This window comes from Podarcis melisellensis (genome assembly GCF_964234715.1).
Source record: "Podarcis melisellensis genome assembly, chromosome: 3".
Taxonomy (NCBI): domain Eukaryota; kingdom Metazoa; phylum Chordata; class Lepidosauria; order Squamata; family Lacertidae; genus Podarcis; species Podarcis melisellensis.
Genome location: NC_138530.1, coordinates 55,646,406 through 55,665,591, shown reverse-complemented (window position 1 = coordinate 55,665,591; position 19,186 = coordinate 55,646,406). Strand labels below are relative to the sequence as shown.

Genomic DNA, 19,186 nt, shown 5'->3' with positions numbered 1-19,186 from the left:
CGTGCAGTAGTGTAAAAGTTGCTATATGCGTAACAGCCATAACATGTTAACTGGTCCTAATATTTTCAAAACTGGACCATTAGGCCAGATCCAACTTAAGGCAGGAAATAGAACTTTGAGCTGAAAGTCCACTGTAATGAAGCATCATTTTTAGCAACAAGAAAAAGAACTGGGTTTTAACTTCAGTGAGGAAAAAGGCACATTTTTATATTCTCGTACACACAGATTGGGAAAATATGAAGAAAAATACTTTAAAAACTAGGCATACGTTTCTTCTAAAGGCTTCAGGCACTTTAGGATATGGCACTATTCATTTATCCTTGCCTGAGTCAAATAATTTACTATGTGTGTTACTGAAGTGTATTATATTACTTCAGTTCTGTGCTCAATTAACAGCGCTTAGTTACATTAAAATTAATTGGCTTGAACATGCATAATTGGATTTATAATTGCAGCTTAGCATGGCAGTCCTAAGGTCACTTGCATGGAATTGAGTCCCACTGATAAATGAGTATCTGCTTCTTAGTACAATGCATCGAGGGACAAGTTACTATTTTCTGTATTGGTTAGTCATAATAGTTGTTTATACTCTTTCAGTACTACATGGTAATTTCTGCTGTATGACAAACTGAGGTTTACAAAGCCAGTTGTGAATAAACACCGCATTTTGATAAGACAACAAAATGTACAATTCTTGTGTCAGGAAGGAAATAATACTATGACTGTTTAAGAACATACTCTTCTTCAAGTGAAGCTTCCATTTTTTTAACTTGTTCCCGGACCGACTTTGCTTGCTGTTGAAGGGTTTGCTTCTTCTTCTCACCAAGCTGTATTGCAAAAGACTTCTTGACAAGAGTCTCAGCCTCCATGGCCATGGCTACTGTCTGCTTAGAAAGTGCCTGTAAAGAGGTGTGGAGTTATGAACAGAATATATTTGTGGGAAGAGTCTAGAAATACGTTATTAGCAACTGGTCAAGCAGTGATCATTATTCATCTTGAGTGGATACCTTTGTAAAAAAAAAAGAACTCCCAGAACACCGCTTCATAAAATTACTACTGCAGTGGTACCTGGGGTTACATACGTGTCAGGTTACATACGCTTCAGGTTACAGACTCCGCTAACCTAGAAATAGTGCTTCAGGTTAAGAACTTTGCTTCAGGATGAGAACAGAAATCGTGCGGCAGTGGCACAGTGGCAGCGGGAGGCCCCATTAGCTAAAGTGGTGCTTCAGGTTAAGAACAGTTTCAGGTTAAGAACGGACCTCCGGAACGAATTAAGTACTTAACCCGAGGTACCACTGTACAAGTATCTCTGGTTTAGATGAGGAATACCCCCAAAGAACAGATTACAAAATAGTATAGTATATAAATAGGTTTTTGAAAGGAACTAATAATAATGGATTGTTATTATTTATTTCCATTATGAATCACTTCCTATGAAGTAATTCAAAATGATTTCATAATACAGGGTGGCCCAAGAGTAGGTATACTTTTAAAAACAAACAAACAACAAATATTTTTCTTTCCAGATACTGTGAATGATGAGAACTTGAGTCAAGAACAAAGAAAATGGATTCTAAAGCAGTATACCTACTTTTTAGCCACCCTGTACAATGAAACATATCTAAAGCAATGGCATATATAAAAACGGTTCTTGGCTGATATGTAATGGGAGGCAATTCCAAAGGGCAGGTGTTGCCACACTAAAGACTCGATTCCAACATCATGCAGAATATATCTTCGGATAAGAGGGTATCTATAGGATGCCCTCTCCTGCAGAGCACCGTGATCAGTTGGGTATGTAAGTGATGAGGTAAGATGCTCTTTTAGGTATCTTGGTCCTAAGTTGTGTAGGGATTTATACATCAGCACCAGAATTGGAGGTGGTAGCCTCTCTTGTTCCAATATTCTTAACTACTAAGGCCACAATTCAGTCCCACTGCCAATGCAGCAGCCACCATGCCAAAGATTGCCAAAAGTGCACAGGGCCTGTTTTCCACTACCTGAAATCCTGCCCGACTGATAGATTACTAACTTGAATGGATAAGCAGGGAGAAGGGAATATAGGAATTGGCACAGTCTGTTCTGCTGCATTCTGTGCCCCACTGTAGAAAGAGAGTGAAACCAGGGCTCTACTGAACCTATGGGAATTGTTTATAATGGATGCTATGCCCAGGCTGACCAATATTGTGATGTGTGTGTTTTTTTCTTGAAAAATATACTACAGCACATTTTCAAGGATGTTGCCCAAGGCAAAAACAAGGAAATAAAATAAGATATATATCCTCAGTATAATAGCAAAAGAACCAATTATGACTGTAAAATTCCAAGTACAGCAACATACATACCTTTGTCTTTTCTAGTTCTGATGACAAACTCTCTAAGCTGCTAAAGCTTAAGATGCGTTCAAGAGCAGAGCTTGCATGACTAAGGTACTTTACAACCGTTTCTTTGTCCCTTTCAAACTGTTCCCATGTGCTTACAGTGAGCTACAAGAAAGAAAAAGAAGTAAAAGAAAAAGTTTGCCTGCAATTTACTAGCAATATTGTCAAAGTTGATAATGACCTGGTTTGAAATATTAATTTTGTCTAGCTCAAATGATAATGAGTCAAACACCATTTCCCCCGATAGGTTCTTCTCCAGTTCAGAATGCAAAACAAGATTCTGAGCATGCAAAATCAGCCTATTTTAGCACTTCTTCTATTTTTTTGCTCATACTCCATAGACACTAATCACAGCTCAGACACAGCTATGCAAAAGCCCTGCAAAAGCTTGCTTTTAGGGCTCTAGAAAACCCTCAGCGTCTGAGCCACTGGCACAAGAAAGTTCCCAAGCCTTGAGAACAAGGGAGCTGTGTAATCACTGAGTTTGTCTCAGCAAGAATCATGATCTGCATGAATTGATGCTTAGGCAAAATCTCTTTATACACACTCTGTAAGCCACCCCCCCAACCCATGAAACTGTTAGGAGCTCTACCTTAGCACAGTTTTAACGTAAGTCCCATGACCCAGAAGAAGGTATATAGAGTATATAAAAGGAATATGCTTAATCTTCAGCTCATGCCAACAAGGAACTTTCCTAGTGCTTTGTCAGAGAAGCTCAAGGTTTGCATAACTGCCTTGCTCTGACACTTGGGAGCTTTCCTGAGTTATGCCCTGTGCCAACTGCTCACATACTGTACAGCTCCCTGGAGCTGGAATGTCTGCAGACAAGTGCAAGGTGGAGATGCTGGTGTTTCACTAGCAGAAAAAATGGCCAATTTTAACAAGAAAATGTATTACATTGTTCAAACTCAAAACAAAACAACTAAATATAGAGCAATTAAATCATAAGCAAGGAGACTGTTTTTGTTTCTCTGTGGAGTTACATGAATAACACACTGACCTGCAATTGATCTTCACGTTTATCCATAGATTGCTGCATGTTTTCTAACATACTCTCCAACTTCCATAGGTCTTCTTGCACAGTGGGTGACAGACCACCTTCAATCTGTAGCTGCTTACCTCGGGCCATTTGCTGTTGCACATCTTGCCTCTTTTCATGGAGCCTCTTTGTCTTTTGCTGGGAGAAAACATCAGTAAGGGCTGAAGCAGATGTAGACATACTGATTCCCTCACTACAGAAATAGCCACATAGCTGTGTATATACAAGTGGCAGTGAAAGAGGTGACTATAAAAGTGCTTACTAACGAAACAAGTGAAGGTTCAAATATGGGCTATTGTCCTACCTGGTGATACCGAAGGAGTTGCTGAGCCTGTAATAAGCTTTCAACCTCTAAGATTTTATCAGCTTCTGCCTGAGCTTCTTTTGAATTTGTGATCAGTTCTTCCAGATTAACTTTCACCTCTTCTGTGTGCTGGACGCAATCACCTACAGCACTCAACATTTTCTCAATCTATTGTTAGGAGAAATATTAAAACTCCGTGAAGCAGTTCAGTGTCAAGAATCAATACTTTCAATTAGGGGTGAGGAATCTTTGGCCCTCCAGATGTTGCTGAACTACTTTTACCATTACTGGCCAGTGAACATTTCTGCTGGGCCTGATGGGAGTTGTAGTTCAGCAACGTCTGCAGGGCCAAAGGTTATCCACTCCTGCTTTTAATGATTCAAAAAAACAAACAAACAAAAAAAACACAACCCCTGAATTTTGCCAACTATTATATTTATTATGTCTAAGTTTTTACTTTTGTGACCACAGCGCACTGCAAAGTAGGTATGCGTAGATTCCCTCCATTAACCATTTGGTTAATGGTTTCTGAATTCGCTCTGTCTCACTTTTCCTGTTTCCAGTTCAGCTTCAGAAATTTTTTTAATGAATTGCAGAAGTGTCATCATTCAATGACTTTCTCCTCCATACTAGTACATATTTTATATATGAAGTAGCAAACCCATCTTCCAAGTGGGATCCTTATGTAATCATAATGGTATCATTAATGAACAGAGGAAGGGATTAGCAGGCTCAGGGGAAACCCCAAGGATATTTAGGGAGAATAAAAAATAAATATGTGTCTGAACCCCTCCCCCCAAAGCCCAGTGAGGGCTAAGCCTTCTCAAGCTGCATACACAAAATACATTTAAAGCACCCATTTCAAAGAACCCTGGGAACTACAGTTTAGCCTTCACAAAGTTACAGTTCCCATAATTTGGGTGTGTGTGTGCTTCAAGTGTACGATAGTTCATATGCAACCTCAGAGGCTGCATCTTGGGATCTCATGCACCAGTTCAGTCCATATGAGTAACGGCATTCTTTCAGATAGCCAGGTCTCAAGCTGTTTTGGAATTTATAAGTCAGCCGACAAAAACACCCCAACAACAACAACTTACACTTGGCTCAGTATCAACTTGGCAGCCAATGCTGCTCTTTGAGCAATGATATCACCTATTCACAGAAGATGTTAAACTAGCACTGGGAAAGGACAGACCTCTTTGGTCAAGATAGTCAGCCAATACAACACGTGGAAACTGACCCTGTATAAAGGAGCCAAACTACTCTAACACAGTGCCCCTTACTCCCAATTCGCAGAGTTGGTCCCGTACAATACCATGTTATCAAGAGCTGCAGAGGGCCACACTCCCCAATTTCTCTCCTGATAAAGGTCATACACAAGGGCAACCAAGGCTGATTCATTCCTGAATCAACAGTGTATGAGTCCAAATAATCCATTTCCTCCAATAGTGTCTGAAGCTGCACAGCTATCACCTTCTCTAGCACCTTTCCCCAAAAGAGTGGAATGTACAAGGAATAGTTCTCACAAGCCTCCAGGACCAGCACGCTTTATTTTGAAAGCAGCCATACTACCACCTCTTTCAGAGCATCACCCCTTCAAGTTCATCACACCCTAAATCCAACCAACCTCTCACCTCAGACTCACTCAAATCAATCATGATGGGCAAGGGTAGAGAGGGCATATAAGTACAATGAAGTGATACTATACCTCTATCAACAAGGCTAAGAGGCTCTTAAAGTCACTTGAAAGTCTGGAAAGCTCATCCTCTTGCTTTTTTACTTCATTCTCTGAAGAAACTTCAGACAGGGCAGCGAGCCTAGATTTTAACCAGCTGATAGCTTCTCCTTGCTTGCAAGTTTCTTGCTGAATTTCCTGAAATATAATTAATACAGAAATTAGAAACACAAACAAACAGTTTAGTCAACAGTTGTGGGTTGCCCCACTACTTGATTCTGTTTACCGAGGAAGTGCCAGTTCTCTTACATTCCACTGTTTATATAACCTTGTTTATATTTACTATAAAGTTAAAGATAAAGTACCCCTGGACGGTTAAGTCCAGTCAAAGGCGACTATGGATTTGTGGCACTCATCTCACTTTCAGGCCGAGGGAGCCGACGTTTGTCCACAGCCAGCTTTCCGGGTCATGTGGCCAGCATGACTAAACCACTTCTGGTGCAATGGAACACCATGACAGAAACCAGAGCGCACAGAAATGCCATTCACCTTCCTGCCACAGCGGTATCTATTTATCTACTTGCACTGACGTGCTTTTGAACTACTAGGTTGTCAGGAGCTGTGACAGATCAACAGGAGCTCACCCCGTCATGGGGATTCGAACTGCTGACCTTCCGATCAGCAAGCCCAAGAGGCTCAGTGGTTTATACCACAATTCAGTGCTCTAAAATGCCAAAAGCAGAAGAGAGCTTATTTGCACTTTCAGTTTCTACCATCTGAACTCATCTTGCTAGTACTACAAGCAAAAACATCTATCTTATTTTCAGTAATTCTAAATATACCTCTATTGATGTTTTAAAGTGATTATATTTAGTGGTATCACTGGCACCATGCTTAATCTTCTTGAGCTGGGCTTCCCTTGACGAAATCCAGCTTTCCAATTCAGAAAATCTGAAACATAACCACATAAACAACCAACAGCCAATAAGGAAACAGCAATAGTCATTTATATAAATCTTAATGAAACTAAAAGAATAGAGTTTTGAACTTACTACACCTCAAAAGGCTTCTGACTGTTTAGAAGGGAAATTGCCTCTGTTAAATGTTTTCAATGATGGAACATTTAAAGCTGGTGAATATACTTTGGAAACATCCTGATCCTTCTTCTTTAATGCAGAGCCTGTACTTCTCTTAGGTATACCTTTATATTCTGTGTTACTGTATATATGTAAGATTGGAAAAATTTCCTCTACTCCAGAGGAGTATTGTTGTATATTAGAGGTTATCATCTGGGGCCCTAGGACTCTAAAAGCCCTATGTAAAAGTTCAGTTTAGGACCTCTAAGGAAGGGAGGGAGAGGGAAAGGGAGAGAAGGAAGAGGTCAGGCAAAAGAGAGAAATAGAAGGGAAGCCTATGAAGTTTTGGATCCAGCCCTGCCTACTGTGGGACTACAGCTGCCCACATATTACTCCTACAGGAGTGAAGCTCGAGAAAGAAAAAAAGGTTGCCCTCTCAATAGTTGTATATTTACTTGGGCGTAACAAAATGATGAGCAGGAGTGCTTTTCTAATAATCTCCACCAAGGTTTTATTACGTCTTTACCATTGTCAGACAAAAAGTACCTGTCCTTGTAGTCTTTCCATTTATCTGGGTGATCCATTAGCTTCATGTAGGTGCTGGCAACCAGGGATTTAAGTTCACTGAGGCTTTTCTGGCTACTTTGTGATATTGTCCTAAGTGGATCCGATTCAGGCAGTTTCAAGCACAATTCATTAATCAGATGCAATCTTTTCTCACATAGCTGCAAGGAGCCTTTCTCGCCAAAGAACAACTGAAGGCAGAAAAGGAAAATGATTGCCTACTCCACTGATATATTTGATGTAATATACCTTCCATTACAGGTATTTGCACGTCTATGGAAGATAAAACTGACACATGAAGTTATAAAACCTAAAGCTCAGGTCACAGTCAATAATAATTTAAAGTCTGAGAAGTTAAGGCTGAAATCCGAAGCACACTCACTCTGTGTTTCTGGCAGTATTTTGAGCCCAGTTCACATGACAAACTTACATGCTGTTGATTCTGAATGACTGCTTTTTCACATAAATAAACTCACACATAACCTCATAGTTTCTCACATATGTATTTAAAATCTTGCAGGTACATTTCAGTTTTAAAAAAGACAGTGCATTTGTGAGAAGACACACACCTTCTCTCCAGCTTGTGCCACCATTGCAAGGAATCCAGCCCTCAAACTGCCACAACTGGTGTTGTTTTTTATACATTATTTCTCTCTCTCTTCATGAGTATTACAATTACTGTTGAGATTCTATATATCAAGTGTGACTGTTTAAAGTACCTAATGGGCAGCCCTCCCCATGTGATCACTGTTGACCTGGCACTAGTAATTTTGATTAATTTTTTATCATCACTGAACTATACAAGTACCCTTGGATCAAAATCCAAGTTGGAGAATCCTATCCATTTGACTGTGGAAGTTAAAATCATATAGGGTTTATTTCAACACAAGCATATCTTGAACAGGAATGTAAGGATCATGTTGCTTATCTTCTGAAGCACATTGTGTAGTTCATAATTCTCATGGAATTGTACAAGCACATATGCACAATTTCTACATGTACCCATCTAACTGCTTTTCAGGCTTACCTTGTGCTCTCTAATTATCTTCTCACTGCTCTCCTTGGACACCAGCTCTTGCTCTCGAGCTAGTTCAGCATGACATTCTTGCACTGTTGCTTGAAATTTGTTCTTTTCCACTTGTATCTTCAAGCGAAGTAAATGGTATGGGGCTTCTGACTGGGCATCCTGCACTCCATAAACGGTGGGAGAGGTAAGAGGAAGCTAACATGATACTCATTTCCATTATTTTATAATATGATGTTAATATTTTTTAAAATATTGTTTGAGCTGCACAATGTAAGTAAATATAAACACATGGGGATTTCTAATTTTGCCTGTTCAAGAAAAGCTGAGAAGAAAATTTGTACAAAGAGACCACCCACGGAGACCAAGTGGAACCATGCTTACTTAAATCTGGAAATACTAACCTTCCATTGCTTATGTAACTTCCTAACAGCTTCCTGGAGAGCACGTTGTTCTTGCTCAGGAAGGATATCAGTAAGCTCATCGCAAGCTTTCAGGAAAGCATTTAGCACCCTCTGGTCCAACTGACTGAAAAAATCCTGATGTTGAAAAATAATAGTACATAGTGATAACGTTACTGCTTTGCTAGGGGAAACACACAACTGGTGACAAAATCTCAGACTAAAGGAGGAAGGTGGTATTGCTGTTGGGCCTGCTTTTATGAATGGCATCTGAGCCCATATTGTCCAAACTACCAGAAAAGCATGGCCAATACAAATACTTCATATCACTAGGAACTTAGGACATGTGGGTATTTTGGTGTTGCGGTGGTAATATCGATAACGATAACGATAATGATAAATTATTACAAATGATGAAGTAGTAGCCACATCAGGAAACAAGGTTCCATATCACCACTTTCCTCTAAATCTTTATTGGCAGGAAACAGAGCTGCACCTAGTACATAATTTATATTACTAAGTTCCATATAAAATGTCCCTTGTGCTGCTCACTCCCTGTCCGGCTACACAAACCCCAAACATTACTCAGAATGGGAGGCCAGTTTTTATTTCTCACATAGCTACTCATGGGAATTCTCTTTCAAGCTATGGGGAAAAGGTGTGGGTGGGCAGCTATATGCAAGTACACACCGACTTTCTGTTCTGAGTAACAGATGGTACACTGTGATTTGTGCACATCCACAAAGGTGTGAGGTTATTTTCGTCCTCTCCCCACAGGCAGAAATTTGCCTGCAGCAGGAAAAGGTCAATCATATCCTAACTTACAGGTTTGGAGTAGGTTAATTCTCAATTTCACTAAAATCAGCATTTTCAGAAATTATATCCTGTCACATACAAAGATGTAAATACTTGCTTTATTGTGATTCCTAAATATACATTGCTATCAGCTGAATAGGATCATGTTGAAAATAAGAGTTTATACTCACGGTATGTTTTCTGAGAAGTTCTTCAGGTCTGCCTTTTTCCTTTAGGCAACGATGTGCTATCTGTAGAACATTTTCTAATTCTGTTCTGGATTCCTCAAACTGCTTCATCAAATGACTGTTTGCCTCCACATTTTTCTTCCAGTCACTTGTCTTCTTGACCATATTCTTTGTAAATGAAAACAGAAAGAGATAACAATAACTCTAGGGGTGGTATGCAACAAAGTTTTACTCAGAATAGACCCACTGAAAAAAATACGAACTGAAATGAATGAAGTTATCTCCATTAATTTAAATAGGTCTACTTTAAGTAAAACTTAGTTGCATATCACCCTAGTTTTCATGATTATGTTATTCTACTCCAAATGGAACAAAACAAAATGATGAACATTTCCGTGTTTCCTTTTTAGAATTTCTTTAATAAGAAGCTTTGAAAGAATCTGACTTCTGTGAGGGTGGGTTAGATTTAGTCTGCTTTAATATGCAATGGCCTGAAAACCAGACATTTTCAGAGCTATAATGCTTAAATCATCAATTGGAAATCAAACAAGGCAAAATCAGATACGACCCACAATTTGTCTGAAATCTGCTACAGTATATTGCTAACACGCCAATATCTAAAAAGTAATAGTTCTGAAAACTTAGTTTAAACTGGCTGTGCCTCCTAAGTCCCCAGACCTTCTCTTTCTTTCCATTACAATCACTTGCAATACCTGAAACCGCCTCCATTTCACATTGCAGTTACTAGGACCAGCACATTGTGAAAGGTAGAACCAGAAACATTGAGAGAGGAGGAGGAATATTTCTCCCTGTCCTCTCAAGCCAGTGGTGTACTGCTTAGTGGCCCTTGTGGAAAAAATGCTTCCCCAAAGGCCACTGGACATGCACAGCATGTCTCCCTTTCTCTCATCATGAAGGAGCCACTGCTATTTGCCCCAGTAAGTACAGTTCAAGGAGGAAAGGGTTTTGGTGGCCAGGGGTTAAAGCAAAAGCTTAGGCACCTCTCCTCCACTGGACCACCATTCCAAATTTTCATCTCCTGAAGCAGCTTGCCTTTGAAAAAAAAAATGCATGTCACATGTTGCTAGGTTCTCCGGCTGCTTCCTTCTCTACTCTTGTCATCTAACCTGCATTTTTATTTCTACAGCATAATTTGGCAAGGGTTTTCCCAAAATTTATCAGACTCAGATAATTTCAGGAAAATCTTCTTTGTGTAATCACAGAACCGAAAGGTAACTCGGAGGCTCCCTAGTTCAACCTCTCAACTAAATGCAGAATCAGCGATGCAGGATGCAGCTAAAGCATCTCCTAACGGAGAGATGCCCAGCCTCTGATTTCACACCTGAAGCTGCCTTATTTGACGTTATCTGGGTGGCTCTGGCTTTCTTCTCAGACATTTGAGATGAAGGCTCAGCTCTTTCATGCTGGGAGTGCTGCAGAATGGACCAACCTCCTCTCACAACAAATTACCTGAAAAGCAGATTGTATTTCTACGACTTTCTTTTGAAGCACCGAAAGATTGAAGTGGTGCAACACCTTACTTGAAGTCACAAACTTCACAATGGTCTGACTGTTTCTCTCAATTAGTGATATGTCTTTCTTGCAATTTTCTTGATAAGCTACTAGATCCTAAAAGAAAATGAAAAATGAAAACAAAATTAAAAGTGTTTTTACAGTAAGGAAAACTAGTCAAAATAACACCAGTCCCAAACTGATACATCCATGTGGTATGTCCACATTTATCCTTAAAATACAGTAGTATCATTTCACAAAAATTAGATGTTATTTATTATTTTGAAAATGTTTTTTAGAGGTTGTAGTCCTGTGTGAGGTTTATGTGTACTGCAGCCCCAATGTTTTCAAATAGCTCTTGAGCATTTGCAATGAAACAGGATTGCTCATGCATTGGCCTTTTAATGTAAATTTTAGTTGTTGAAATATTGTAACAGAAGATTCATTGATACTCATTAAATGCTTCAAGGCTATTTTCCTATGTAAATATGTTACATTTATGACAAACCCGTATTGTGGGCTTATTAGCATTCAGAAAGCAATTTCTGTGTCATATGGAAAATTCAACTGTAACATTAGTTATGCATGTCTCAGCAGGTGACTAAGGCTGCAGTTTTAAAAGCACCTTGTATATAACTGAGCCCCAGTAAAATCTAGTGGGGGGCTACCTTTGAGTGAATATACTTGGGATCAGGATTTAAGTTACTCATACGCATGTTCCTCCGTCTCTATCATTGCATTCCCCGGAAGATAAAGAGGCACATCAAAGCAAAAAATAAAAGGCACTCAGCAAGTAGATCCATTAAATTTTAATGATTATTGTTTAAAACATCACAAAAAGTAAGGTGGTGCCTTAAGTGTTTTAGAAAGTACCATTATTATATTTTTTTAAAGCAAAGATCAGCAGCCTGGAATAATCTGGAAGGTATGGTTTAATTATGATTTCTCCAAAGCTGAATTATCTCCTGAAGCAGAGCCTGTAGTAGAGGGAACTTGCTTACCAGACAATTTTAATGTCATAGTCCTTTGATTCCTTACAAAGATTTACTAAAGTATTCCTTCTAATGATAGCAGATGAGATTCCTGGGTTCTAATAGAAGTGAGTGATAGCTGCATAGGTCAAAGAGCTGCATATTGCCTTAATAAGGATAGATTCACAATGCTGTATGCAGTGAGGCCTTTTTTCATGTTCACTTAGAAGAATAACATTATTTTTTTCATTGATGCACAGGGTTGCTGCCTAAGCTTGCAAAGGTGACTTCTGCTTTCAACACTCTGCACTCAACACACTGTTTATGATAACGTGTAGATGCATGGCAGCTTTCCACTGCCATGCAGGTCCCAGATATTTTGGAGTAGTGAGAAATATTAGCCTTCATGAATGCAAAAATGAATGTCTGCTCCCCAAGGTCTCTGGTTAAGAGATCTTTCCTGGCTCTGCTATCTGAGATGCTAGGGATTGCACATGCTATACCACTGAGCCAGGCCCCATTCTTCAACCATATGTTGAAGTCAATGGAGAAATTTCACTGACAAACTGGGTCAGCGGCAACCATATAAGGTGAGCTTCAGTTCAATGCAATCTAAAGTGACTTTTGTGTTGCCTAGAGTGGAATATCGGGTGCATTCTTACAGAGCTGAAACAGGAGCAAAATATCAATCTTTTTAGTATACTGTTAACTGAATCTCCTCTTTGAGCATTCATGGAAGAAATACCTGATGTTGCTGTTTAAAAACATCGGCAGGCTGGACTTCAGGGTCTAGGACAGAAATAATTTCATTGACTTTCTCAAGAGATTCATAAAAATTTGTAATTTGCTTCTCCAATTCTTCCAGGTGAGGAAGCAGCTGCTGAGATTCATAGAGCACAACCGGACAGGTACCATCTACCTGAGAAATATATATATTCACATTATTGTATATCGTGCATTTTTAAAGTAAAATGGGCCTTATAATGCATCTTTATTCCCTTAGCACCAACATAAAAGGTTTAAAATAGTATCAGGTTCCTATAATATTATTCACTTTATTTTGACTTTAATATGTAGTTATTAAATTAGAACATCTGTGTGGGTGAGACGTCATTCTACTGTCTTATACTCCACATCAGCTTCTCTCTCCCACACATTTCTCTGTCCTGCCCTTTTAGCTTCATCTTACCTGCCATCCTTGCCTGAATTCCTCTTTGATAGGGCAAGTAATATTGCAACCCTACAGGCACCCATCTGGGAGAAAGTCCCACTGAATTCTCCAAGGCTTACTTCCAAGTTGGCATGGACATCAGTCCTAGCCTTATATCTAAGCCTTAGAACATCTTCAACAGTTGCTTGAATACCTTGCCAAGCTGTCCTTTGATTCCTGACATAGTTGCAAGCATTTCATTGACTTCTTCTGGTGGAAGTTCCTTGGTAACAAGTTGTGCTGTCCTTGTAACCATCTTGTACTGAGATTCCATCACAGGCACTTTCTGTTTAATATCCTGCAACCAATAGTTCAGCAGTAACTATGTATGTAGGTATGCACTTTCTCTTTGCACAGTGACTGTCCGGTTAGTTGTAGGTGCAAGATCTACTCTGAGTAAAACTTAATACTACCCCTAGTCCACCATTATAATGACTACACTACACCAGCTCTTCCTGGTTCTCATGTAAGCAAGGGAACATGAAATGAAAAGTGTAATATTTGCAAGGGAAGAAAGTACCTGAAAACCAGAACATATAAACTGATGCACCAGCTAAATAAGGCTCTGCCCTAGAGGATGCACTCTCCCATAAACCCTGGGTACAATAGGCAGGACAGGACAGAAGACAAGGAAATAACAGTTGGGTAAACTAAACTCAGTCCCCCAACACTCTGGACCAGCGTGGGAGGCAGTGTTGGGAGCTGAAGGGGAAGAAAAAAGTCACCTTGCTCTCTCCATTGGACTCAACCCTGAATGTTTAAAGAATGTTCTCTGCTGGAAGAAAAAGAAACTTGCCTCTATTTCTTGAACAAACATTTTCATATTTAGAAAGGACACTTCTAAAGGAACACGGAATTTCCTCTTTGCTTGATCAGTGAAAGCAGACAAGGCAGCTACACCATCCAAATATTCTTTTCTCATTCTGTCTAATTCATCAGCCCGAGCGTACTATGAAAGCAGATAAAACACAGGGTCAATAGAACACTGACTGGTTCAGGAGCAAATGCTTGCATTTCATTCAGTATTATTTTTAGAACTCTGTGAAGTGATATTTTCGCATTGAAAATAGCATTAAGTAACATGCACATCATTACAGTGGCATAGGAAGGGGGTGCGGTGGGTGCAGCCCACCCCGGGTGTCATCACTGAGGGGGGTGTTCAGTCAACAAACGCGACAAAATGTGGCTGAACTCGACGCTGTTTAGTGGAGAGTGTATGGATAAGGAGTCAGTATAGTATGTTCTGCATCTAAGGTCAGAGGAAGTATGCCAGAATTGGCCAGAATTGCACTGGCGGTGCCACAGGGCTTTTCCCCCTCCCACCCCGTCAGTGGGGGAGCCTATGCCTGTGCCGCTGCCCCCTGAACTCACTCAGTCTCAGGCATCGCCCTTAATGGCAGAGGCAGACAAGAGGGGAAAGCAAGCCGTTCCACCAGTGCTTGGGAGCTGTGCGGAGCCGCTTGCTTCTTCGCTGCCATGGACTCTGTATCTCTTAAGCACCTACACTCAGGTATTCATGGGTTTCTTGTCGTGAGTAATGGGCTGTGTTTTTGAAGTTGCGAACAAATCTACATGGTGACCCTTTCCTCCTTCTCTTTCGCTCTCTCTGTGCCCCCTTCCACCTTTCCACATATCCCTGCTTAACTGTTTCCTGCCTTGCTTTAAATCCTTTCTCACGTGGAAAGACACCTTGGAGAAGTGATTTTGCCCTTTCAGCTTCTTTTTGTGTCAATGGGTAACAACTATGGAACAAAAACCACCAAGGACATACTTGTTTGACTTGCATAAATAACTCTCTCCATCGTCCATTCAGCAACAGCAGCTGTTGTTTTAAATCTCTGGAAATGGTCTCATCACATGTTTCGATTAGAAAATTGCCAGCATCATTCATAGCAGTGTGCTGCTGAATCCACTGTGGTAAATGCCGGAAGAAATCCTAAGAAGAACACAACTAGCAATGAATTATGAAAATGCAAACATAAAAACCTCATACCACTTATTAAAGCATCATTTGGTTTCCTCCTTTTACAACTAGTCTGACAATGTCTGTTTTATGCATGTTGTAAAAAACAAAAAACTTTTGGTACCTATTCGTTATGGGGGCAGGTAGTCATCATTAAGACTACCCAAATGAAGATTTGAGACACTGAGGTGCAACCTTGCTTTATTTACAGTTCATGCTTCAACAAATGCACTTGCCTTGATAAGAATAAATAGGTAACCTTCTTCCAAACTTTGAAGATACAAATGTGAACAAGAGCAGCTGTAAGATGATCCCAACCTCTTCAACTTCATACTGGGGAGAAAATCTGAGGACTGTGTGGCCAAAGCACTCAAAGAACCTCGGAGGCTGTGTAGGACTAAACTGGCAAAAAAAGCCACCAAAATATTTACCGGCCCTGCCTTCTAAAGGGAAGCATGGGGGCACCTATGCAGAAACTGTACATATCAGAAATTCCATGTGTGTAAGGAGATCCCAGACCAGGCTGATCTTTGAAGACACTATGCATGATAGCCTTCAGCAAACTATGATAATAAATGATTTCTACTACCTATTTCTGTTCATATTCTGAGCCTTGGCTTTTTTCAAAGCTAATCCTCTGATCACTCTTGCTGGAGGACCTGAGCATATAGTGGCTTCACTACTGTTGGTGCTACATCTAGGTGTATGTGTCTCCTCTTTCCATCTCCTCTCTCTGGGAGACAATGCCAGACCTGTCTCTACCTCTGAATCTTCCTGCCCTGCAGGGGTGCCAACTTGAATAAATTTTTTGCGGGGAGGGGCAGGTAAGCAATTACATGACATGGCACTTTTGAATGGCAATACTCATCAACTTTGGGGGGCACTGGCCCCCTCAAATATTTTATTGGGGGACCTGAAGGGACCTTGGCCCCTAGGAGTTGTCTCCTGTGCTGCCCTGTAACATCTAGCCTGCCCCCTTTCCAATAGTTGACCAAATCTATTGTAGCTAATTATTTGTTTTGTTAGCAAATGATGCTGGTCCACATGTGTCCAGTGCTGTTGTGCTTAACGTTCTTTGGATCAGGGTCCCTGTTAAACAATGGCAAAGAGCACACACAGCCACTATAGCATTTATCAAAGAATGTTCCTTACCTTTTTGGCATGTTCAGATTGATTCAGCATTTTTTCGGCATCTTCTAGCCAGGCTTGCAGACTGGCCACGGTGCTGCTATATCGGTCCCAATTAGCAATGACTTCTTCTAACAGCTTCTCACACTTCTCACCTCTACTGACAAGTGCCTCCACTGTGTTGTTGTCTCATTCATGAATCTCATAACACTCTCTATCTCTTCGGCTGAAATACAGTACTGGAGTTTAACATAAATCTTGACCCAACTGAAATGAGTATTCCCAAAGCTGCAACTTTTTAATCCATTAATTGGTAGATTAACCAATTCTAAAACTTTTTGATTGGCTCCAAACTGTGCCCTGGTTAACTGGGCAGTAGCATTTGCTTTTGTTTTCAATATTTAACCCGGTACGGATGAAAACGGCATATGGTGAGCAGCATCTTTAAAGAAGTATCCCTCCTTCTCCCTAATGCAGGGGGGAATAGAATGTTGCTTCAAATATTATGTCTGCTACAACCAGTGCTTTTTTTCTAGAAAAAGAGGTGCCGGAACTCACCATGAACGCCTACCTTGTTCTCTTATAATGGCAATGGGGCCCCACCTGAGAGGTGTTGGAACTAAGTTCCAGTGAGTTCCAGCTGGAAAAAAAACCCTGGCTACAACACACATGCACTCACAATCTCACACAGAGTGTGCTTTTCACTTCAAGCTATCGCCTTAGGTCATATGTAAATTTATTTAATATTGCCACCCTAATGGCTTAAAAATGTGAGCTGGCATCGTTAATTCACCCCATCCCCATGAAGTTAAAGGAGGGATTTTTTAAAAAAATGGAAATGGCTTTTGGGGGGGGGAGGCAGGAGAGAATAATCCACCTCTCTCCACCCATCTCCATAGGGAATTCTCTTGTTTGTATTTATAGAACATTCCCTAGTGCTCAGTTAATTGCTACAATAACTGTACAAGGTCAGTAGTATTATACCCCCAGCCTTACTGCAGGTGTTGTACTGGGCTATATGTTATTATTTATCCTAAAGCCTAGTTCTTATACAATGGAAATACATGACCAAGAAAAAGGGTCTTTGCTATATCAATGCAATCTTAAGAATTCAAACACTTTGTACAAACAATAAAATATGTAAGGAATATCACAGTGTGTCTGTTCATTTCTTATACAATGCTGGCCTATGGATTCATAGAAATCTGTTGATCAAACAAGGAAGCACAAAGCCACATCAATTTCTCTGTACTAAGGTAGAACATGTGGATGATACAGGTGCCTGAAATCAACAATGATACACCCATTAAATTACTAGCTGTTACCTATAATGTTGTCAAGGGACTCCTGTGTTTTGCTTAGGGATTGCTTGCTTCCATATGCTTCAGTGCAAAACTAGAGAATGCCTACTGTGTTATTGCCAAGAATATTGCTTTGAATTTTCTTCATCTAGTTGATCTTCTAGTTGTTAATTTGTACACTGAACTCTAATTTTGTCATGTTCCAAATTGCTTAGCAACAGTTCAGCTTGATCATACAGCAAAAATGGAATCCAGAAGCACTTTAATCTAATGCCAAACAAATATATTGTTACTTACATGAGCCATTAGCTCTGGCATACATCTCAGCTGCCTTTTTCAAGATTTGGTAAGTAACTTCATACTGCTCAAAAATTTGTTATTTTCTATAACAGACTGAAAAGGAAAGAGAGAGATATAATGCAAATGATATTGCTACAATTTATGGGGAAATAAACATTTACCTACATTTTCATGTATGTAAAGAGTTTTGTCTGATTTCATCTTTCTCTATTGGTTTATAAAATGAAATGTGGAAATGCTTCTGAACATTAATAAACTTTACACCATCATCGAAAAGTGCATTACTTTGTAAAATATTAAAAGAGGATTTCAATAATCATTGAGCACAAATTATTAGTTATTGAAAGGTGTCACAATTAGGGATTGGGATGTCATTCAGATTAAATGAATGACTGAATTAGACTGGTCTGTCTAATTCAGAGTATAATTTTTAAAGTAAATTTCTATTTTACATTTTAGAATATGTACTTAAACAACCTTAAAATATCAATGACTTCCCTTCCTCTCCTCTCATTTTGCACAACATAAATCCCTTCATATTTTATATAAACTAATTCAGTACTGTCTATAGTAATGTGCAGAGCAGATCTGGGGATGGGACGAGAGTAGCTAGTGCTAATCGTTGCATTGGCACAAAAATGTTTGTTGAATACTGCCCCATATCTATTCAAATGTCCTACTGAATTTGATGGATCTTACTTCAAAGTTAAGCGGGTTTTGGCTTGCACAGAAATGAATGGAGAAAAGAGAATACTGGGGAGATGGCGGCCTGTCTGCAACTACAAAATGCAACTTGACTTTACTAGTAAGCTCTTCTAGTGTCAACCTGTTAACTTCACGTGTTAGCAACTGTAAATGATACAGACTAGGACTCAGCTACACAGCTGCAAATAAAACGTTTTAAATGTGTTGTAAAGTGTAACATACAAATGCGACACCAGATGCAAAGTTCAATGTATTTTTCAAAACATTTAAAAATAAAGCATTTTACCAGCGTTTTTTATATGTGTATAGATTCCACTAGGTCATTCTCCTCCCACCTCAAACAGTCCATAGATAATTAAAACAAGGGGACCCTTCAGCAAGATGTTGCAGTGCTTGTAACTGCTTCAGTCTAGCACCTTGCACCCCAACCCGGCTGACAGCTCCACTCAACAGTCTCGTGCTCCAACAGAAGGTCAGCATTCTGAAAGGGCTGTGGGGGGTATGGGTATATTGTGCCCAATCCGAGCTGTATTAAATTATTTTATTTCTCCATTAATTAATATGGATGGCTCTCTCCCCCATTCATGGGGTCATTTGAAAATAGCTTCTTGTAAAACAGGAAGTGACCTTTTCTGATAATGAGATG

The 19,186-nt window shown here is 39.8% G+C and overlaps 1 protein-coding gene across 1 annotated transcript in view; it reads right to left on the bottom strand.

Moving 5' to 3' along the window:
• Positions 1 to 19,186, bottom strand: part of SYNE1 (spectrin repeat containing nuclear envelope protein 1) — a 274,657-nt gene that overhangs the window by 183,463 nt on the left and 72,008 nt on the right. Inside the window, 19 exon segments of the mRNA XM_081905258.1 lie at positions 739 to 899; positions 2,349 to 2,489; positions 3,385 to 3,561; positions 3,728 to 3,895; positions 5,436 to 5,600; positions 6,245 to 6,353; positions 7,025 to 7,233; positions 8,070 to 8,228; positions 8,471 to 8,605; positions 9,454 to 9,618; positions 10,921 to 11,079; positions 12,679 to 12,852; positions 13,298 to 13,441; positions 13,940 to 14,092; positions 14,915 to 15,079; positions 16,259 to 16,371; positions 16,374 to 16,460; positions 17,833 to 17,907; positions 17,910 to 17,928. Coding sequence (XP_081761384.1) covers positions 739 to 899; positions 2,349 to 2,489; positions 3,385 to 3,561; positions 3,728 to 3,895; positions 5,436 to 5,600; positions 6,245 to 6,353; positions 7,025 to 7,233; positions 8,070 to 8,228; positions 8,471 to 8,605; positions 9,454 to 9,618; positions 10,921 to 11,079; positions 12,679 to 12,852; positions 13,298 to 13,441; positions 13,940 to 14,092; positions 14,915 to 15,079; positions 16,259 to 16,371; positions 16,374 to 16,460; positions 17,833 to 17,907; positions 17,910 to 17,928 — 2,678 coding nt within the window.